Below are 17,576 nucleotides of genomic sequence, written 5' to 3' on the forward strand. Positions count from 1 at the left end.
GGCGAGAGGGAGCACAGGGCAGGAGGGCAGCTCCGTATCTTAAATATTCTTGCAATAAATACCTCTGATACCTTCAGACAGCCCAGGTAGTTGACCCGATGGCATAAAAAGTGGCAAATACAGAATATGCTGAGACTGGGAGGTTTGCAGTACTGATATTTGGGTAGGTGGGGATTATCTGAGTACCTGGAGCCGTGCTCTGCTGTTGGTGGTAATTAACGGCTCCACAACAGCATTTCATCCCATATCACAGCAGCGTGGGGTGCGAAGCACGGTCTTGCTCACAAAAACATATATAAATAACTCTTAAATAAATCTCTTTGAAAGAAAACAAACCTCGTGCTGTTCCACCTTAAACGGAAAATTGCTCCTCGGTGTAGAATGAGCTCCAAAAAGCAAATTGGAACCAGATCAGCATCTTTCCTCTCCGCAGTCCGGGCAGCAGGCACTGGGGGCCACGCAGCACGGTTTCAGCTGAGCTCTTCCTTTTCTGATGACATTTTAATTACTGTCTTTGTTGATTGGGTTTTGGAGGCATTCTGGCTGTCACCGGTGCCTGCTGCGTGGGAGCGTGGGCCATGGCTTGGGGTCAGGGGGGCTGGCTGGTGGTGAAGGGCTGCACAGGGGAGAGGGGACCCCATGGTTCCTGACCACTTGTGGGGCCTGGCTGTGGATCCCCCCTGGGCAATTTTGGGGAACGCCTGTCAGGAAGGGAATGATTTTGGAGAATGTTCACTCCCGAATCTCAGAGCTGGAGCTTTATAAGGAACACCTTGGGGTGGATAAAGCAGAGAAGGCGGCATCTCTGGTTTGCAAGTGTGGGACACGCAGAGCTGAGCGTTTACTGGCTTCTCTCTTCCTAATGAGCCACAGGTTTAGGGACCTTCACGATAAATACATAATAAAACGTAATGAGTGACTCAAAACAGCCACGTGTCCAAAATGGGATGTTCTGGCTCTGCCCTGTGACACCCTTTCTGTTTTAGGATGGTTTTTTGCTGTTGCTGGTGGAGCTGTGTCCCCTCAGGGCCCCTTGCAGCTCCGACTGCCCCTTGTCCCAGCCCTGCTGCAAGGGAGCTTCCCCAGCCCCTTTGCAGTGAAGAAGCCAGGCCGATTATAGATCTATATCTATATCATCTATATCTATATCTATATATCCATATCTATATCTATATAATCAATATAATCTTAATCTCTATCTATATAATCTTAATCTCTATCTATATCTATATACTCTATATCACCTATATCTATATCACCTATATCTATACCTATATCTATATCTCTCTCTCTATAGATATAGATATATAGATACAGATATATATGTATATGCATTAAAAAGGTGTTTGTATAGGAACAAATTTCACCTGTAGGAGTGAGCTCCAGGCAGGACAGATCAGCTGTACCTCCTAAAAGGTACGAGGAGCCCTTGGGTTGATCTAGATAAAAATAAGGTGTGCAGCCACTGACAGCAGCTGAAATGGATGCATTTGATTTCTGGTACAAGCCAAGGGAGTTACTACACCAGATCCTGAGTCTGATCTGTTCTCTGCTGTCGCACAAAGCGATGCCAAAGGAGACAGAGGAGAGCGATGCATTTTCTGCGCCTGGGCTGCATCAGCGCCTCAGATTCGGGCAGCCAGGGATGCAACCCCTTGCTAGCCCCGGGCTAACACCCCGTTACGAGGTGAAGGGAGAGGCTCTGGTTTTGGCTGTACGAGCTGGGTGCTCCCAGCAAAAGCCTGAGGGTTGTCTCCTCCCTGGAGCCTTTCTTTGAGCTGCCTGTTGCCGTTGTTGGGGATTCCTGTGCTGCAAGCCTGAGCGCTGGATGACTTAGCCCTTATTTGGGAAGCTCTCAAAGTTAACCTTAAGAGGAGGGAGAAGGGAAAACAAGGCAAAGTTGAGTGTACTCACCGAGACGATGATCTCCTCAGTGAGGTCCTGACAGGCGCCGGGAACCCACGCGGTTTTGGGCAGATGAGTTGTGCAGACGCCGCCACGCACAGAGCCCAAACCCCGTCCCGCCGCAGCAGCGCCCTTCGGAGGGGTGTGCGGTACCGACTCCTCCCGCCTGTCTTCTTTATGAACGTTCTTCTCCTTTATTCTGTGCGTGCATTGCTGGCTTCCCGCCGCTGCTCCAGGTTTTGGCTCGGCGTTTTGGCATATTTTTATTATTGTGTAATGGGCCTGCGCCTCTTCCTCCGTCACGTGGCACGGGGAGAAATCTGTACAGACATATGGCTGCAGAGCTCTGGGTGCTCGGGGAGGTTTCCCTTTCTCCTCCCTTGCAATCTCTTGATGATTTCCAACCCATTCTGCATTTCCCTTGCCGGCGCAAGCAGAATTTGTAAGGGGATGGGTAACGCAGGGACAGCTTTGACACTTGGTCCCGGAGCATTAGCAAGGGAAGCAAATCTAAAGGTGGAAACTCACTTCTGAAGAGTTTAAATGAACGGGCAGTGGCAGATCGCTCCAGGCTTGAAGTCAAACGTGAATTCTGAGAGGAAACTGCGGTGTCTCAGCACTGCTTCAGGTGGACGTGAGAGGCAAAACACAGAGACGCTGCCAGAGGGATGGCAGGACATGAATGCTGCATCTTTGGAAAGGGTTGGGATCTTGTTTTCAGCTTGCAAAGCCCATTAAACCCAGAATCTGCAAATGCCTTAGGACTCTCAAAATACGTGACCAAAGGCAGCGCATCCCTGATGGCCCCTGGGGAGGCGCAGAGGCACGAGAGGAATGGGCATTGAAGGGTTTCCTGACCCTTCTTTTAAGCTTTCCCCTGCACTTGCTGTCAGAACATGGTGGGAATGGATATAAGATAAAAAGGAACTATGTATAATTTGCTTTTTGAGCTGTAATCGGTTCAGCTGCTCTTAGGGGGGCAATGTTGGGCTGAGGAAGCACAGGGCTGGTTTTGTGCTGGCCCTCAGCTCCCTGACAGCTCAACAACATTCCCTGCCATTGAACGACCTCCAAAAGAGCCCCCCCTCCCCAAAACCACTCAATCATCACCTTAAATCTCACTGGGGTAAGGGCTGCTTTAGGAAAGCTGCCAGTATGGCTGCAGAGCTCTGCTGTGCCCATGGGGAGCTGCTCCCAGCCCCAGCCCCGGGCTCTGTTTTCTTATGAAAGATAAAAAACTTCCTATGGTTTTCCTCAGTGGTTTCCTCAGGCACTAACGGTGTTGAGAAGGAAAAGCCCTTTTGCTTATCCCAAAACCGGCATCGGGGCTTTGGGGTGGGTGCAAAACCAGCCAGGGATGAAACAGTGCTCGAAAATGCAGCAGTCCAGCAGCGCAATGCAAGCTGTGACTGAGGAAATTGCAGTTTTGGGTGATTTTGTGCCTGGATTTTGTGCTTGTTGAAGGCAGCGAGGGCCTGACCCGGCTCGGTGGTGCGGGGAGAGGCAGCGCTGGGAAGCTCCTGGCAGGCGGATGGAAAATCTGTGCTGTAGAGCTGAGCTGAGCCCAGCCAGGTCCCAGGCAGCTCTGCTGGAGAACAGGCTTGGCAGCACGCTTTGTTAGATAAATAAACGGCAGCGAAACAGCCTCAGAAGCAGTGCTCAGCTCGTTTGGTTTCAGCTGGGGGTTACAGGGAAGCCTTACAAGAGATCGCGTCCCTTCTGTGCTGCTTTTTAGCAACAGCTTCCCCCTGGGTGATGGGGTTTCCACCATCGAGCTGGGGAAGGCAGCTCACTGCTGCGGCATGGGGAGCTGGCTTGGGAAACCCCATGGGACGTGCATAGGGCTGGGGGTGTGGGTGCCCATCAGGGATGGGCTGTTGGGGGCTGTGGTGGTGCTTTTCCCCCCACAGCAAAGATGTTCTGCCCTCATAGCCCCTGCAGCAGCATGAGAGGTTGGGTGCTGCTCCTGTCCCCCTTGGTCCTGTCCCCCATCTGCATCCCCCTCATGTTCCCAGCACAGAGCTGTGGCTTTGCATCCTTTAGATCAAGCTTGTTGGGGTGATGCGTGGTTCGTGTGGGAAGGGACAGGTGTATCACCAGCACCTACAGAGTGAGAAGTGTGATTTTTAGCTCCGTTATCACCTATGGACGTGATTTGGGTGACAAATTTGGGTGCCTAAAGGTGGCAATCGCCGGCTCCTGCCCCGGGACGGCCGGACGGGACCATGTCCCAGCGAGGAAGGATTTTCCCTTGTTTGCTTTCTGAACCCTCACAAATGTCACCATTACGGACACCAACCTCGCAGCAGCGACTTCATAACCAAATCAAGTGGCTCAGCAAGTGCCAAAATATCTGCAGTTCACCCAGAGGCAGCCTAAAATACAACTGTCCCCCCCACATTGCACTGGGCAGCGGCAATGGAAGCGCTCCTCTCTTCATGGATGAACGTAGGTGCTTTGGGGGTTATTTTAGGGGATGGTAATGGGAGGGAAAAAGCAGTTTTCTACCCGAAAGGCCTCCTGGCTTAGTGTGGTTTAAATGATTTTTACTGCCTTGTCTAAAAGGAGTTTGGAAGCCTGTGAGCAGCTTTCAGAGAGCGATCGTCCCTCTCCAAAAGCCCCCATAAAAATGAGTCAAATCTCTGTTTAAACCTAAAGGATGCCCTGGAGACCATTAGCTCTGCTTAGGAACTGCAGCCCTGACCCATTAAGATAAAAATAAATAGAGCTTATTTTAGGAGGAGGGAAGTGGGAAGCAGCCCAAGCACCAGTGAGCCACGGCAGACACAGCATAGGAGGTGTGTTACGGTTGGGGTTTTTCTTTTATCTCGTGTATCTTCAAATTCTAAGTGAAATTTGGTAATCTTTTTTGAATTACCACAGTTGGCTCCTGCCTAGGTATCTAAATAACATAGACAAGGAAAGACTGTTCTGAAAATGCCTTGTAATCCCCAAAACACACAAAACTCCAGCCCTGCTCCTGGAGTCCATAGCAGCAGCAGCAATCCCAGTGCTGGGGACATGGGCAGCGTTTCCTGAGCCAGGAAAGGCAGTGACAAATGTCACTAACCCGTGTCACCTCTGTCCTTCAGGGCAACGCAGCATCCCCCGGAGAAGAGCGCAAAGTCCCTTACGTTGGTGTGAGCAGTAACAGCTATGGATAAACCCCCACTGCCGCTTTCCGAGCAGAGAACCGTGCATTTTCTGTTCTCAGAGATAATCCGCTCAAAATGGTCTTTCCATAAAACCATTTTCCTAAAATATTGAGAAATTATTAGTGTTTAGGCAGAACATCGTGCGGGGCTGTGCTGCGTCTCTGCTGTTGAAACCTCCAACCCGGTGCTTTTGCTTCTGCAAGGAGACACAGCCCAGCAAACCCCGCCGTTTTCCCTGGGGCTGATGGCATCACCCCCAAAATAACGAACAAACATGTGTACGTGTGCTAAGGAGGTAAATGCAGCTGAGAAACAGGTCCCATTCTCTGATGTGTTGGGGATTATGGAGCAACGGGCCAAGGGCTGTGCTTGGATGCAGATGCAGAGCGAAGTTGTGGCTGGGTGGAGGCTGTTTTTGAAACGCTTTGGAATGACTGCATCTACTTTTAAGACTTTGTGTATTAGAAGTTTTGGGGTTGTGAATCTGGCTGCTGAGCAAGGTTTTCTTAGGCAAAGCGGATTTTGAAGAAGCAAAAAATCATCACTGTCTGCTACCCCGATGGGTTTATGGTTGGGTCATCTACGAGATGTGAACAGATGTATTTAATGTAAAAGTAGTAGTTTAAGTTAAAAATGACATTTCTGATTCTGTGTTGCATCTGGCAAAATGTTTCTTCTCCCAAAAAGCTTGAACTCCATTTCATCCTTACCCAATTGCTCTCATTCCTGCATTTCCCTGAGCCCTCAACAGCCCCAAACAATTTATCTGGTGTAGGATGGTGCTACAGGCTTGGGGATGAGTGGCTGGAAAGCTGTCCAGCAAAAAAGGACCTGGGGGTGTTGGTCAACAGCTGGCTGAACATGAGCAGGTAGTGTGCCCAGCTGGCCAAGAAGGCCAATGGCATCCTGGCCTGTATCAGAAATAATGTGGCCAGAAGGAGGGAAGTAATTGTGCCCCTGTACTTGGCACTGGTGAGGACGCATTTCAAATACTGTGTTCAGTTTTGGGCCCCTCACTATAAGAAGGACATTGAGGCACAGGAGCATGTCCAGAGAAGGGCAACGGAGCTGGTGAAGGATCTGGAGAATGAGTCTTATGAGAAGTGGCTGAGGGAACTCGAGTTGTTCAGTCTGGAGAAAAGGAGGCTGAGGGGAGACGTTATCACCCTCTACAACTACCTGAAAGGAAGTTGTCCTAAGGTGGGTGTCAGTCTCTTGTGCCAGGTAACAAGCAATGGGATGAGAGGAAATGGCCTCAAGTTGCACCAAGGCAGGTTTAGATTGCATGTTAGGAAAAAGGTTTTAATGGAAAGAGCTGTCAAGCATTGGAACAGGCTGCCCAGGGAAGTGGTGGAGTCACCATCCCTGGAGGTGTTTAAAAGACATGTAGATGTGGTGCTAAGGAACATGGTTTAGTGGTAAACGTGGCAGTGTTAGGTTAATGGTTGGACTCGATGATCTTAAAGGTCTTTTCCAACCTAAACCATTCTATGGTTCTATGGTTCTCTCTCTCATTAACCCACTCGGGAAAGCCATAAAGACCCAATTACAAAGACGTGCAGTGACAGCAAAGGAGCTCCCTTCTGGCCTTGGAAGATAGCATGGAATGCTGAACTCTTCAACACAAAATAAAGGTTTAAAGATGCAAATGTCTCTGAACTGGCACAGCCCAGCCAGGGTTCAACAGGATAAAATTGAGGGAATTGAAGCAGTTGTTGAAAAGGGAGCGGAGAAAATAATTCTGGGGGTTTGCCAAGGGCACAACTCAGCGAGAGCTGCGCTGGCTGAGCTGGGAGGGTGGGTTTTGGGTTGTGATTTGGGAATTTGAGCTGTTGGTGTTCCCAGGCTAAGGAATTTCCTCTCCTCTCACTTTGTGCATGCAAGGAACAGGAGTTCTCAGCTCCAGCCGCCTCTGTACGCTTGGTTTTGTGCAAGCGAGCCTACAGACTTGTTTCAAACTCATTTTAGAAAGCACAAATTCTTCTCGTGTGATTCTATGTATCCAAAGACCGCTCCCTGTCGCGTTGCGTGCCAAATCCAAGGGAAGCAGATGGGGAAAATTAATCTTCGTGATCAGATCCACACTGTTCTTGAACATTTAACCTTCATGATATAAATAGGACAGCATGTTTTATTTGTGCTTCAACTGCTGAGACTGATCCAGATGAGGTCTGCTCTGCATCATTCACAAGCTGAAGGAGCTGTATTTTGAATAAAACCCTGTTAATTTTGACTAAAACACTATTAATTGCTTTTTTTCCCCTGGAGCTGCCTTTCTGCTTCACTGGAGGACACTGCTCCACCTTCCCCACAGGCTCCAGCTTAGCAGGGCGAGACCAGGAAGCAAAGTCACAGCCAGGTATGGAAAAGCAAATCCAGCCACATGAGGATGTCCAAGGCAGAATTCAGGAGGTTTATTTCTGATAAATGATCTCCATCGTTAGCATTTCTGTCCCCTCAATTACTCAGTCCTCAAAGCAGCTGTGAAATCACACACACCCCACTTCTTTTGTTGTTTACAGAGTGGAAATTATAATCAGGTTCTTAATTTTAAGAAGAAAAAGGTTTGTGGAGTCTTCCTTGTCCTACCATTAGTACAACATTAAATGTGGTTATAAAAGCTGTGTTTAATAGGACAGTTGGAGACATGACAAATAATTCCCAGAGTTGTGAAGATTTTCACCCTTTTATTCAGCTTTTAATAGTTAAAGGGGAAAAGCCCAAGTTCAAGGACTAATATTGCCAAACACAAAGCAGGTGCTGCTCCAGGTTATCCCAAGGTATTGGAGCCTGGCCCTTGGTATTACACCATGTAAAGGGACTCAGGAAGGGAAATATGAACACTTATCAAACAGAAAACCAAAGAGCTCTGATCTTTCCAACTCAAATTTATAATGTTCAGAACTGCAGAAACAGAATTACAGCTTAAAAGCTCTACAGTCAGCTTCTCCTGACCTCTTCATGAGAAAGGCGAGACAGCATTTAAGCCCTTTATATTAATTTAACCAAAACTGTACAGAGCAATCAATTTTTACATTTCCAAAACACTTACTACAGAGTGATCAAGAAAGATCAAGATTTCTCCTCTTAAAGCCACGTGACAGCAATTCCCCTCACAAATAAAAGGCTTCATCATTCTTTTTTTCAACAATTTTTGTTCTATTTGACACCTGCTGATCATTTATTTTGAAGTCAGTTATACTGAATGTATCATGACTTACACATAGATTAGTTGGCCAAATGAACCTAGAATTCCAGCCACTATCAGATCTTTTCCAATAAAGAAATTAGAGTAGGTGTATGTATTTTACACATACATGTGTGTATTTATTTCTGACTGTACATGTATACATACACAAAACTGCTGTACATATTGGACTGCTTATGTCTGTTGAAAGAAGTTTTCACCAGCAGCTTTGGTGTAAAGAAGAGGTCTCTGCCGTTTCTAGACAAGAGGAAGGTAAACAGGTATGAAAAATGTCCTTTGTATTTGCTTTTCATGGTGACTACTGTCCCAGAAAAGAGGCCATGGGATCATCTGGTCTCTGGCGTTTCATTCTGTAGGCTTCCATCTCCTCTTCCGTCGGTTCCCTGGTCTCATACTGGCTGTTGTATGGTCTCTTCCTCTCATCCAACTGCATGATCTCTTTAACGTGGAGAAGACGAGCCTCTTCTGCATTTAGGGCCTGCAATTAAAGCAAAGAAGAAGGTAAAAATAACACAGTGGAAGTTAAAGCAAAAAAAGCCCCTGGAAGTTTGTATTAAATTCCAGTGTAACGAACAGGCAGCAGGCAGAATGGTGAGGTAAGCAACACACATCTCCCTGGCCCACCTACAGCACACTTCATTTAATCCTCATTTTTTAGTGTTTAACAGAAAGTGATGGTAAAATAGTATTTAGCAAGCAAGATATTTTAATCTAACTGCCAAAATCAATTAAGGAACTCTTTGGTTTTGCCTGAAATGTAATCGTGGTCCAGCAAGTACAAAAGCAGATAAGCAAGCATGTCGTCTTGGGGGTTTGGGTCGGTTTGTTTTCCAGTCAGGGTGCACTTTTTTTAAGTGCTTTTTAAAATACATTAGTTTCACACCCTGAATGCCAAGCAGCAGGCTGCTGCGTCTGTGGAAGAGCTGTCTGGCAGCTGTCAGTAGATGGTGGTGGATTTATTGCATCAAATGTGAGACTGGGCGCAAGTCTGGGATAAAAAGTGCTCAGTTAAGCCTTTGATCTCTCCAGCTTTCTCCAAATACCCCAATCAATGTCTTTTCTAGATCTACAGCTGTAATAGGTGCCTGAAAAGGAAGTGTTGTAAATCTTCTACACTAAGTCTTCCAAAACTAAGTATTTATTACGTGTTTGCCTGAGAAATAGGGAACGTTCTTTAGAACATCTAACAGCATGTTAAATTTGCTTTAGCTCAAAACTAGCACCAAATAACATCCCCCAGAATCCCACAAGAACTGCATTACAGGCTTCATAAAACCGATGCTGTTGTCAAATATATTTCAAGTTCTTTTTTGCCACAAAAGCACTGAAGTGTATACGGCACCTTTTTAAGTTTTTCTTGCTTCTTTTTCTCTTCACCCTCACTGTCGGAATTTGAGCTCTTCTTGTGCTTCTTCTTTTTCTTCTCTTTCTGTTTCTCCTGGTGGATCTGAAAGGTGAAAAATGATTCAAGTTGCAAACATTAATGTTTAAGCCATTAAATCCCAGGTGTCTATTAATGCTATTTGAGGGCTTAGTTTTCAATAGAGATGTTAATGATCTATTAATGCAGTCTAATAATTTTCAGACTCGTGATTTACATGATTTTGTAGTTACATGTATCTGTCTCTCTTAAAATGCTGAGGAAAAGTACCTCCCTTCCTGAGCAAGGGAAACAACCTACCTCCATCAGCGTTTTGGGTTTTGTCAGGTGTTCTTCCTCCCCGGGTTGCTCTTCCAGTAAGCTTGCTTCAGTGCTCTACACAGCAGACAAGAGGAAGGATACCCATTTACTAAGCATGTTTGAAAGGGGAAGGACAAAAAACCCCACCAAAACAAGAGCAAAACGGTCTAAAACTTAGGAAGATGAATGCTTCTCAGCTCTTTCCAAGTGACTAAGACAATACTTACAGCGATTTCCTTCCCAGCTTCTCCTGTACAGTAGGAGTACTTGACAAATGAGTGGCAGCATTTGTAACCCCACTTGCCTTCTTTCCAGTACGAACCCCAAATGCACTGCAAGAGAAGACACCATGCAGTTACATCCACACTCATAACTCCTGTACCAGGCAGGCTGTGATTTATTCCTGAGGTTATATCTTGGTAAGTAAATTATTCAAACAAACCAGAAAGGAAAGTTATGAGAAATACTCTTGCAATTTTACATTAGTCTTACAGGTACAGTTTCAAAACCAAGAGCAAAGCAACAGGATGTGGTCAACTCATATTCAAAGTCAAAGAGAAATGCAGTAACTTCCGCTTCAGTTTAAGGCTGCCATTGCAACTCCTCAAATTCACATCACACCCATGACAACATGAAATTCCTCCTTAGTAGAAAAGGGAAAGTGTCACATTTGAGACAGGAGAAATGTACTTGCTGTATTAATTACACTGTACTCTCTCCTACCGTACCTCATTCCCTTCCAATGGGAAGGAATCTCAGTTTTTGCTAATTTTTACCTAAGCCAGGGCTTACTGTATGGTTGTTGATCTTTACATCCTCTTCGTATTTAGAGCAAGCAACAGCTTTCTCTTGTCCTTTGATGACTGTTCCATGCCTGGAGTACTCCACGTAATCTTCTGTTTGAGCTAACAGCAGCTCAGCTGGTGGGGCATCCAGATGTTCTTGTCCTCCATACTAAAATGCAAACAGGAATGACATAAAATAGTTTAGAAGAAACTTCAAACTCAACAGAATGTGACTAAATTGAGACAAGTGTCTGTTACCTTCTCTAGGATGCTTTCTTTCTGCTGTGCCTTGAAGTCTTCTTTTTTCACTTTGAAGGATTTATAAAGTAGCTCTAATTTTGTAGGGTCTGCTTGAAGATGAACTTCGGAGCCTTTGTCATAAGCCTCCCAAGCAAACACTGTGTACACAAGAGGTTTCACTCAGTATTTAGTCGAGAACTGACACATTCATTCAAATTACCATCTTTAATTCTGTAATAGTTTTAAAGAAAGCCTCAATCTAAAAAGACTTCTCTTTTGCATCAAGAAGCATTGCTCACTTAAGTCCTTTAAGTCAATTTAATAAAAAAACCCCAAACCAAAACCCACTTACACTGAGTCTGTGCCATTGAAATGGTATCTCCAGTGTAGCGGACAAAGTTGTCACCTGCGTAACCAACTCTGCAGAAAAACAACAACATGATTCTTAGCATTCAAATAACATGATTTCCTTTTAATACAATCACAAAACATCAACAGGACAGTAAAAATTCTCCTTTGTGCTCCGAGAGTCAAGAACGGAGGGAGAAGAAGGAGCATTGAACTCAAATCATGAAATGAAAGTATCAGATCTTTAAACCATGACACTCCTGAAAGCCATTCTGAAATATTTACAGTCTGCAAAGCTGCGACAGAAACACAGATTCAGCAAAGGTCAAATTACGACTCTGGAGAAAAGTGAAAGCATCTACATCTAAAAAAACCCTGGCATTATTCTCGCTGGGGGCAAGGAGAGGTGGGAGGAGCATTAAGCATTATTTGCTAGCGTTTAGCCACTGCCATTCCATTTCAGGCAGCGAGCTAACCCAATTACTGTTCTCTGAGTAAATGTTTCTACTCACAGCCTGTCTACTCTGAGTCCACAGCACTACACAGGCCAAAGTGGGGTCACAGCTCAAGTGCTTGACTCAGGTTTTAAGTGAGAGCCTTACATGCAGCCAAAAGCCATGGCAGGCCAAGGTGGGGTCACAGCTCAAGTGCTTGACTCAAGTTTTTAAATGAGAGCCTTACATGCAGCCAAAAGCCATGGCATTCTTTAATTAAGTTGCCTATCTAGACAGTGCAAAGCTTTCAGACCTTTGCTATGCAGACTCCTTTAATAGATGAGGAGCTTCTGCTCCTAATTCAGGCATTTAGTTAGGTGCCACAGATATTCCATGCCAGTCTCCAGCACTGAATGCCTCCCAGCAAACAAGGGATGAAGTTTCGGATTTGGTTATTCAAATACTTTACATAAACATCATTATTTACAGGTATGTCCTCTAGATACAGCAGTGTTCTAGTCCTTGTACAGACTGTTACAGTAAATGGTGGTCCACATATGCCTGAAGATTAAGGGCCAGTATTACCAAAATAACACTTCTATACACTAAAACAAGAAGTGCTGCTATATAAAACAATTTTTCCGTGTTTACTACTACTTCTATCCGTAACTCACTAGAGATTCATTAGTGAAAGGACATACGGATAAAAGAATATACAAAGCTATTGAAATAGTCCCATTTTTACCAGAGTTTTGTGGATAGAAAATTGTTTTCACTTACTCATCTGGGTTCTTGCCTGTATTGGCATATGGGTTCTCCCTCATTGCTCTTGTTTTGGGATCATAGTAAGCAGAGTTTGGATCTAGGTTCCTCAAGTACTAGGGAAAGAAAACAACACACAAGATATTCAATATTTATGGTTTTAAAAGAACTGAAACTATTCCTGTATCCCTCATCTTGGACATTTTTAAAAGTTCTGTGTAAAAGGATAATCTTGACAAAGCCATAGCATAAGCAGGAATAGAACTGAGAATAGACCTTAATCTCCAAACCCCAAGAGCCATATGCAAACTCATTAATAATGGAGTGTACAACTTTTTGAAATCAACTCTGATGAACACAAAAGAACATCCAAAAAGAATTATGTACTCACTTTTGCAATGTCTTCCCGAATGCGTAGATTTCGAACTGTGATCCGTCTTTTAGAGTCAAAGTTCTGCCCAGGCATATCAATGTCATCTGCGTATTTATCTTCATCTTCGTCTTCACTGTTGTGATCTCTTTCCTGAGGAGAGATGGGAAACTTCTAAATGAGAGAGGACATTCACTCTGGAGACAAGTACAGGAATCTCATTTTAGTGGTTTCACGAAAAATTCTGCAATCTCTGCAGTTAAAAGCTAGCATCGTTTACCTGGGCTTAAGTGTGCTGTCACGCTAGTAACATGCTAATCTAACATTTAACAGCTTTCAGAAGTACTCCTATTAAAGGATTTCAACTTCCTCATGTGGAAACAGTTATAAACCGTAACTGTGATGATACTAAGAAAACAGTTCTTGGGCAAAATATAGTTGCCACATACTAAAAGCTAGCTGTTTGCTTGCATCTCTAAGGTTTGACAACACACAGGAATTAAAACAAAACTAAAAACCCCTCTATGAAATCCCACAACCTCTGCCCTAAAGAACAGGCACCCACTGGATGAACCCAACATCCAAACCCTCACGCCACCCTTGTTTCACGGCTCCACTAACTACAGGTGCCTTTTCCTGCCCATGGTGTGATGCAGAGGGAAATCATCTTACTGTCTGCGAGTTTGGCTCCTCTTCTCCCCACTGGTGTCTTGGGGAGCTCTGCAGCAAACAAAGAGCGGGTCAGCAGAGAAGACAAGATAGTGGAGAGGGAAAGATGGCAGGGATATAGAGAGCCATCAAAGCAGGGCTTGAGGTGGGATGCAAAATACAATTTACCTGTGGCACTGTTATTTAATGTTCTAGAGAAGAGCTTATGTCTCTATTACAGACATGTTGGAGACCTTTTCATTGTGTTCCCAACCAAATTCCCAAGTCTTTGCAAGAACAGCAAATTCTACAACTGTCACTGTTATTTAGAGCTTGCTCTGCCTTTGAACACTAATGGTTCAGACTAGAATATTTCATATCATGCGAATGGAACCAAGATTCAACTGTGAAAGCTCAACAAAATAATTAAGGAGATATGTAAGCCAGTATTTAGTTAGGATTGACAGCAATACTGAGCGTGAATCAGAAGTTATAATTTAATCTGGAGAAACATAGCCAGAATTTACTTTTTTAACCTGCTTAGCTGGAAGCCTGACCAGCAAACTGGCAGCACTGATAATGCAAATCAGTCTCAGTCCTCTCCATCAGAGAGTTCTTATGTCTCAAACATACTTTTCTTCTTACAGCTCCAGGAGAAATAAGTATATGGGAGCCAACAATGTTTGCCTTGTGGTGAAAACAGGCCTCAGAAAGAAAAAGGCTATTTACTATGGGAAGAACACTGCAGTTTGTGCTGGGCTGGAGATAAAGTTCACTCTGCCATCTAGTGACAAAATGCAAGGTGACAGCCTCTGGAAAGTGGAGGCCCAATTGTATATGGGCTTTTGCTTGGTGAAAGATGCTCTAAAGATTGTGACACAGAATATGCTGGTGCTAGGAAAATCTTTAGATTACTGAAGTGGATTAAAAAAATAGGAGACCTTGTATAAAGAGTAAAAGCATCAGAGAGCAGAAGCAACCAGTTGTATTTTTATTCAGCCTAAACAAAAATAAATTGGGGTTTAGTTTGCTTACCACTTGCTCCAGCTTTCCTGATGCTAACTCTTCCTGAAGCTTCTGGGCTTTCAGCGTACGTTTGGCCTGCATATCATGAAGATACATTAGTATTTCTTTTCAGTAGCAAGTCTGCAGTAACACTTAGCACGAGCATCTCTTGTGACTGCTGTCATTTAAAACGTGTTCATTACTACAGGAATAGTCCACTGCTCCATCATGGTAACACAAAGAATTCATAAGTAAAGTAACATGAAAGGGGTTACAAAACAGATATAGATCTATTGGCTCTAATATAGCCAGATAATAAACTCCTTTCTTGCCTGTGATTCTGTCTGCATCTTGGGTAACAAATTCTAAGGCTTGTCTATTAAGAAGTAAGCAATCTGGGGAGAGACTTCATTTATTGTACAGACCCGTAAGCTGTTGCCAGCTCTGATTTGAATTCTCAGTTTAAGTGAAGTTTGCTACCAAACACAGAACCCATCTCATGTTTTCATTATGAGCAGAGCACAGTCTCATGTTAGCAGTGCACACAACAAGCATTCCTCCTCCCAGCCAAACCAAACACTGAGCCTTTCCCCAGTAAACCATAGCACCACTTACCAAATCAACCTTGGAATACTCCTCTACAATCTTCATGTGCTCTTCTGGGTTATAACCATTCCAACGATCTCGCTTTCCGTCGTAATCAAACATCAGCTGAGGCTGCACATGTTCATCTGGTGCAATATTCATGCCTGTGTATTTTGCTCCAACTTTTCTGGGTCTCTGAAAGGAAAATAAAAGGTTGGATCAGTCCATTAGACTAAAATACGTTACTCACTCAGATATCCCTTTAAAAATAGTATAAATCGAGCTCCTCTGAGGCCAGTTAAATTGAGCACTACAAGCCTGTGAATTGTAAGTAAATACAAGTAGTTCATGTTTGTATTTTAAAGTAGCACAACTGACTCCAAACCCCATCAATTTCTAACTCTCTTTTCCACAATTAAGAAAGCAATTAAAACACAGTTTCTGGGAATGGCTTCTCACTGACATGAAACAGAAAGACAAGTAGAGCAGCAAATGAATATAAAGCACCTATTATTGCAGCACTTATCACAAACAGAATTGATGAGTAAACCCTTTAATTTTTCCTACACAACTATAGAAGTTTTCAAGCCACCTTTCAATACTTGTAACCTTTTTCAAAATAGGTTTTTTCAAAACTAGTTATTTTTATCTATAGTTACCTATTTTTCACCAAGATGAGAATCCACAGTTTTCCAAACCATTAAAACATCAACAAGAGTCAAGTTTACCTCCATGCAGTCTTTCTTTTTGTGTGTCAACGCACCGCAGTTCTCGCAAGCTCCTTTACGGTACCGAGTTGCTATGGCGTGCTAAACGACAACAACAAAAAGATGGTGGTGTACAAACCTGTGGCAAGATTCCTATCTGTGTTCTCAATAACCAGTTCATTTTTAAATACAACTACAGTTTACCCAAACAGATATTTTATTACTAAACACTGCTGAGTAAGAATCCCCAGCGCCTGCCTACCTCAAAAATGAGTAACCAGAAATTATTTCCTTGCAGCATCAAACAAAATCTTTATTTTATGAAAAAAAACCAAACCAAACCATTCTGCTTACCTCTTGAACTCCTCGCTTGTACCAATCTCCAGAGGAGCTGTACTGTTTCTGCTTCTCCGGCTGAGGTCTCTGATGCTTTAGTGTAGGTCTTTTAGAAGGATCTATGTACCAAGGTACTGAGGAGATGTACTGAGGAATATGAGGATTGATATCCCTGTAAAAGATGTTGTGTAATAAATACAGAGCACAGGGGGAAAAAAACCACAATAACTTAGCCTAATAAATAACTCTCACATTAGAGTTTGGTGCTTTAGGAGTGATAATAAAAATAATTAAGTTGCTATAATGCACTGCAAATTAAACTCTAATTTTCAAACACAAACACAGACTTTCCTTGGGAGTTTTTGGCACCTAAATCCCCTGACAACTTAATTCCCTTATTCTATGCAATGTTACTGAGCACAAAAGTAGCAATATTTCCCTTCTCAGAAGCAATGAGCCTTACAGAAGCAAGAGAGAAGGAACAGATAATGTATATAATAAAATTTCCCAGTACTATGTTTTGGTCACTTTTGAAATACCACTCGCAAGTAGCTGTATAGATGGGACCTTTCAGCAGCACTGTCAATAAAGCAGAGTGGATAAACACTGAAGCTACTTTTTTAAAAAAAAATAATCTGTTTCCTGAGGATGACAGGAATGTTAATAGCAAATTCACAGAGTTCAACTATGTACTTCCACAATGACTCACGTAGAAATCATGCATCATCCCCATGATTATTCCTTAAACATGGCATGAAAAGAGACATTTTTAACCTGTAGCTTTCAAATAACCATAGCTTTAGTGAACCTTACTTTCCTTCTTCGTCCACCTCAGCAGGTGCATTTCCTAGTTTTCTTTGTTCTTCTAGTTCCTTCTTTTTCCTCCAGTCTTCCCTTGTCATCTTCTTTGGTTCCTCCAGGCTCACATCATTTGAGCCTCCTGAAGGAGTAGCATTCGCTACCGTCCCTGATGCCATTTTGTATTTTTCCCTATAGCAGGAAAAAGAGAGGTCTTACAGATCAATCCTTATTTATCTTATCATCTTATTAGCGTTCCCCTTTTCTAACCAGTATGCTACACGATGCGGGCCAACAGCAGCAGCTCTGCACACAGCGCCAGGACACACACTGTGGGGCCTTCCCTGCCTCAGTAGATGGGTCTCACCCTCTGCTGCCCGGGCAGGCAGGGCCCACGGACAAGCTGGTGCTGCCGGAAGGCAAGGCGAGCCCGCCGGGGCGCCGCACAATGCGCAGCCCTGGGCCTAGCGTACCCTGAAGGCGAAGCAACTGAACGACTGCGAGCGAGCAGCGGCCCACCAGGACCCAGGCCTGCCCCGCGAAGACACAGGCGCTTCCTCAGGGCCTAAAGCGGCTGCTCAGCGGCTGCTCAGCGGCCACCCCTCCACC

The 17,576-nt window shown here is 44.2% G+C and overlaps 1 protein-coding gene across 1 annotated transcript; it reads right to left on the reverse strand.

Annotated features, from left to right (window-relative positions):
* Positions 1 to 8,566: 8,566 nt before the first annotated feature.
* Positions 8,567 to 17,146, reverse strand: SLU7 (SLU7 splicing factor homolog (S. cerevisiae)). The gene is made up of 15 exons (XM_010191260.1): positions 16,983 to 17,146; positions 16,188 to 16,341; positions 15,855 to 15,935; positions 15,157 to 15,321; positions 14,572 to 14,637; positions 13,561 to 13,608; positions 12,910 to 13,041; positions 12,537 to 12,634; positions 11,327 to 11,394; positions 10,993 to 11,132; positions 10,742 to 10,903; positions 10,177 to 10,281; positions 9,950 to 10,024; positions 9,611 to 9,715; positions 8,567 to 8,746 (listed from the first exon to the last, which is right to left on the reverse strand). The coding sequence occupies exons 1-15, from the start codon at positions 17,144 to 17,146 to the stop codon at positions 8,567 to 8,569; spliced, it is 1,743 nt and encodes a 580-aa protein (XP_010189562.1).
* Positions 17,147 to 17,576: the final 430 nt, after the last annotated feature.

Source organism: Mesitornis unicolor, unplaced genomic scaffold, assembly GCF_000695765.1.
Source record: "Mesitornis unicolor isolate BGI_N332 unplaced genomic scaffold, ASM69576v1 scaffold5639, whole genome shotgun sequence".
NCBI lineage: Eukaryota > Metazoa > Chordata > Aves > Mesitornithiformes > Mesitornithidae > Mesitornis > Mesitornis unicolor.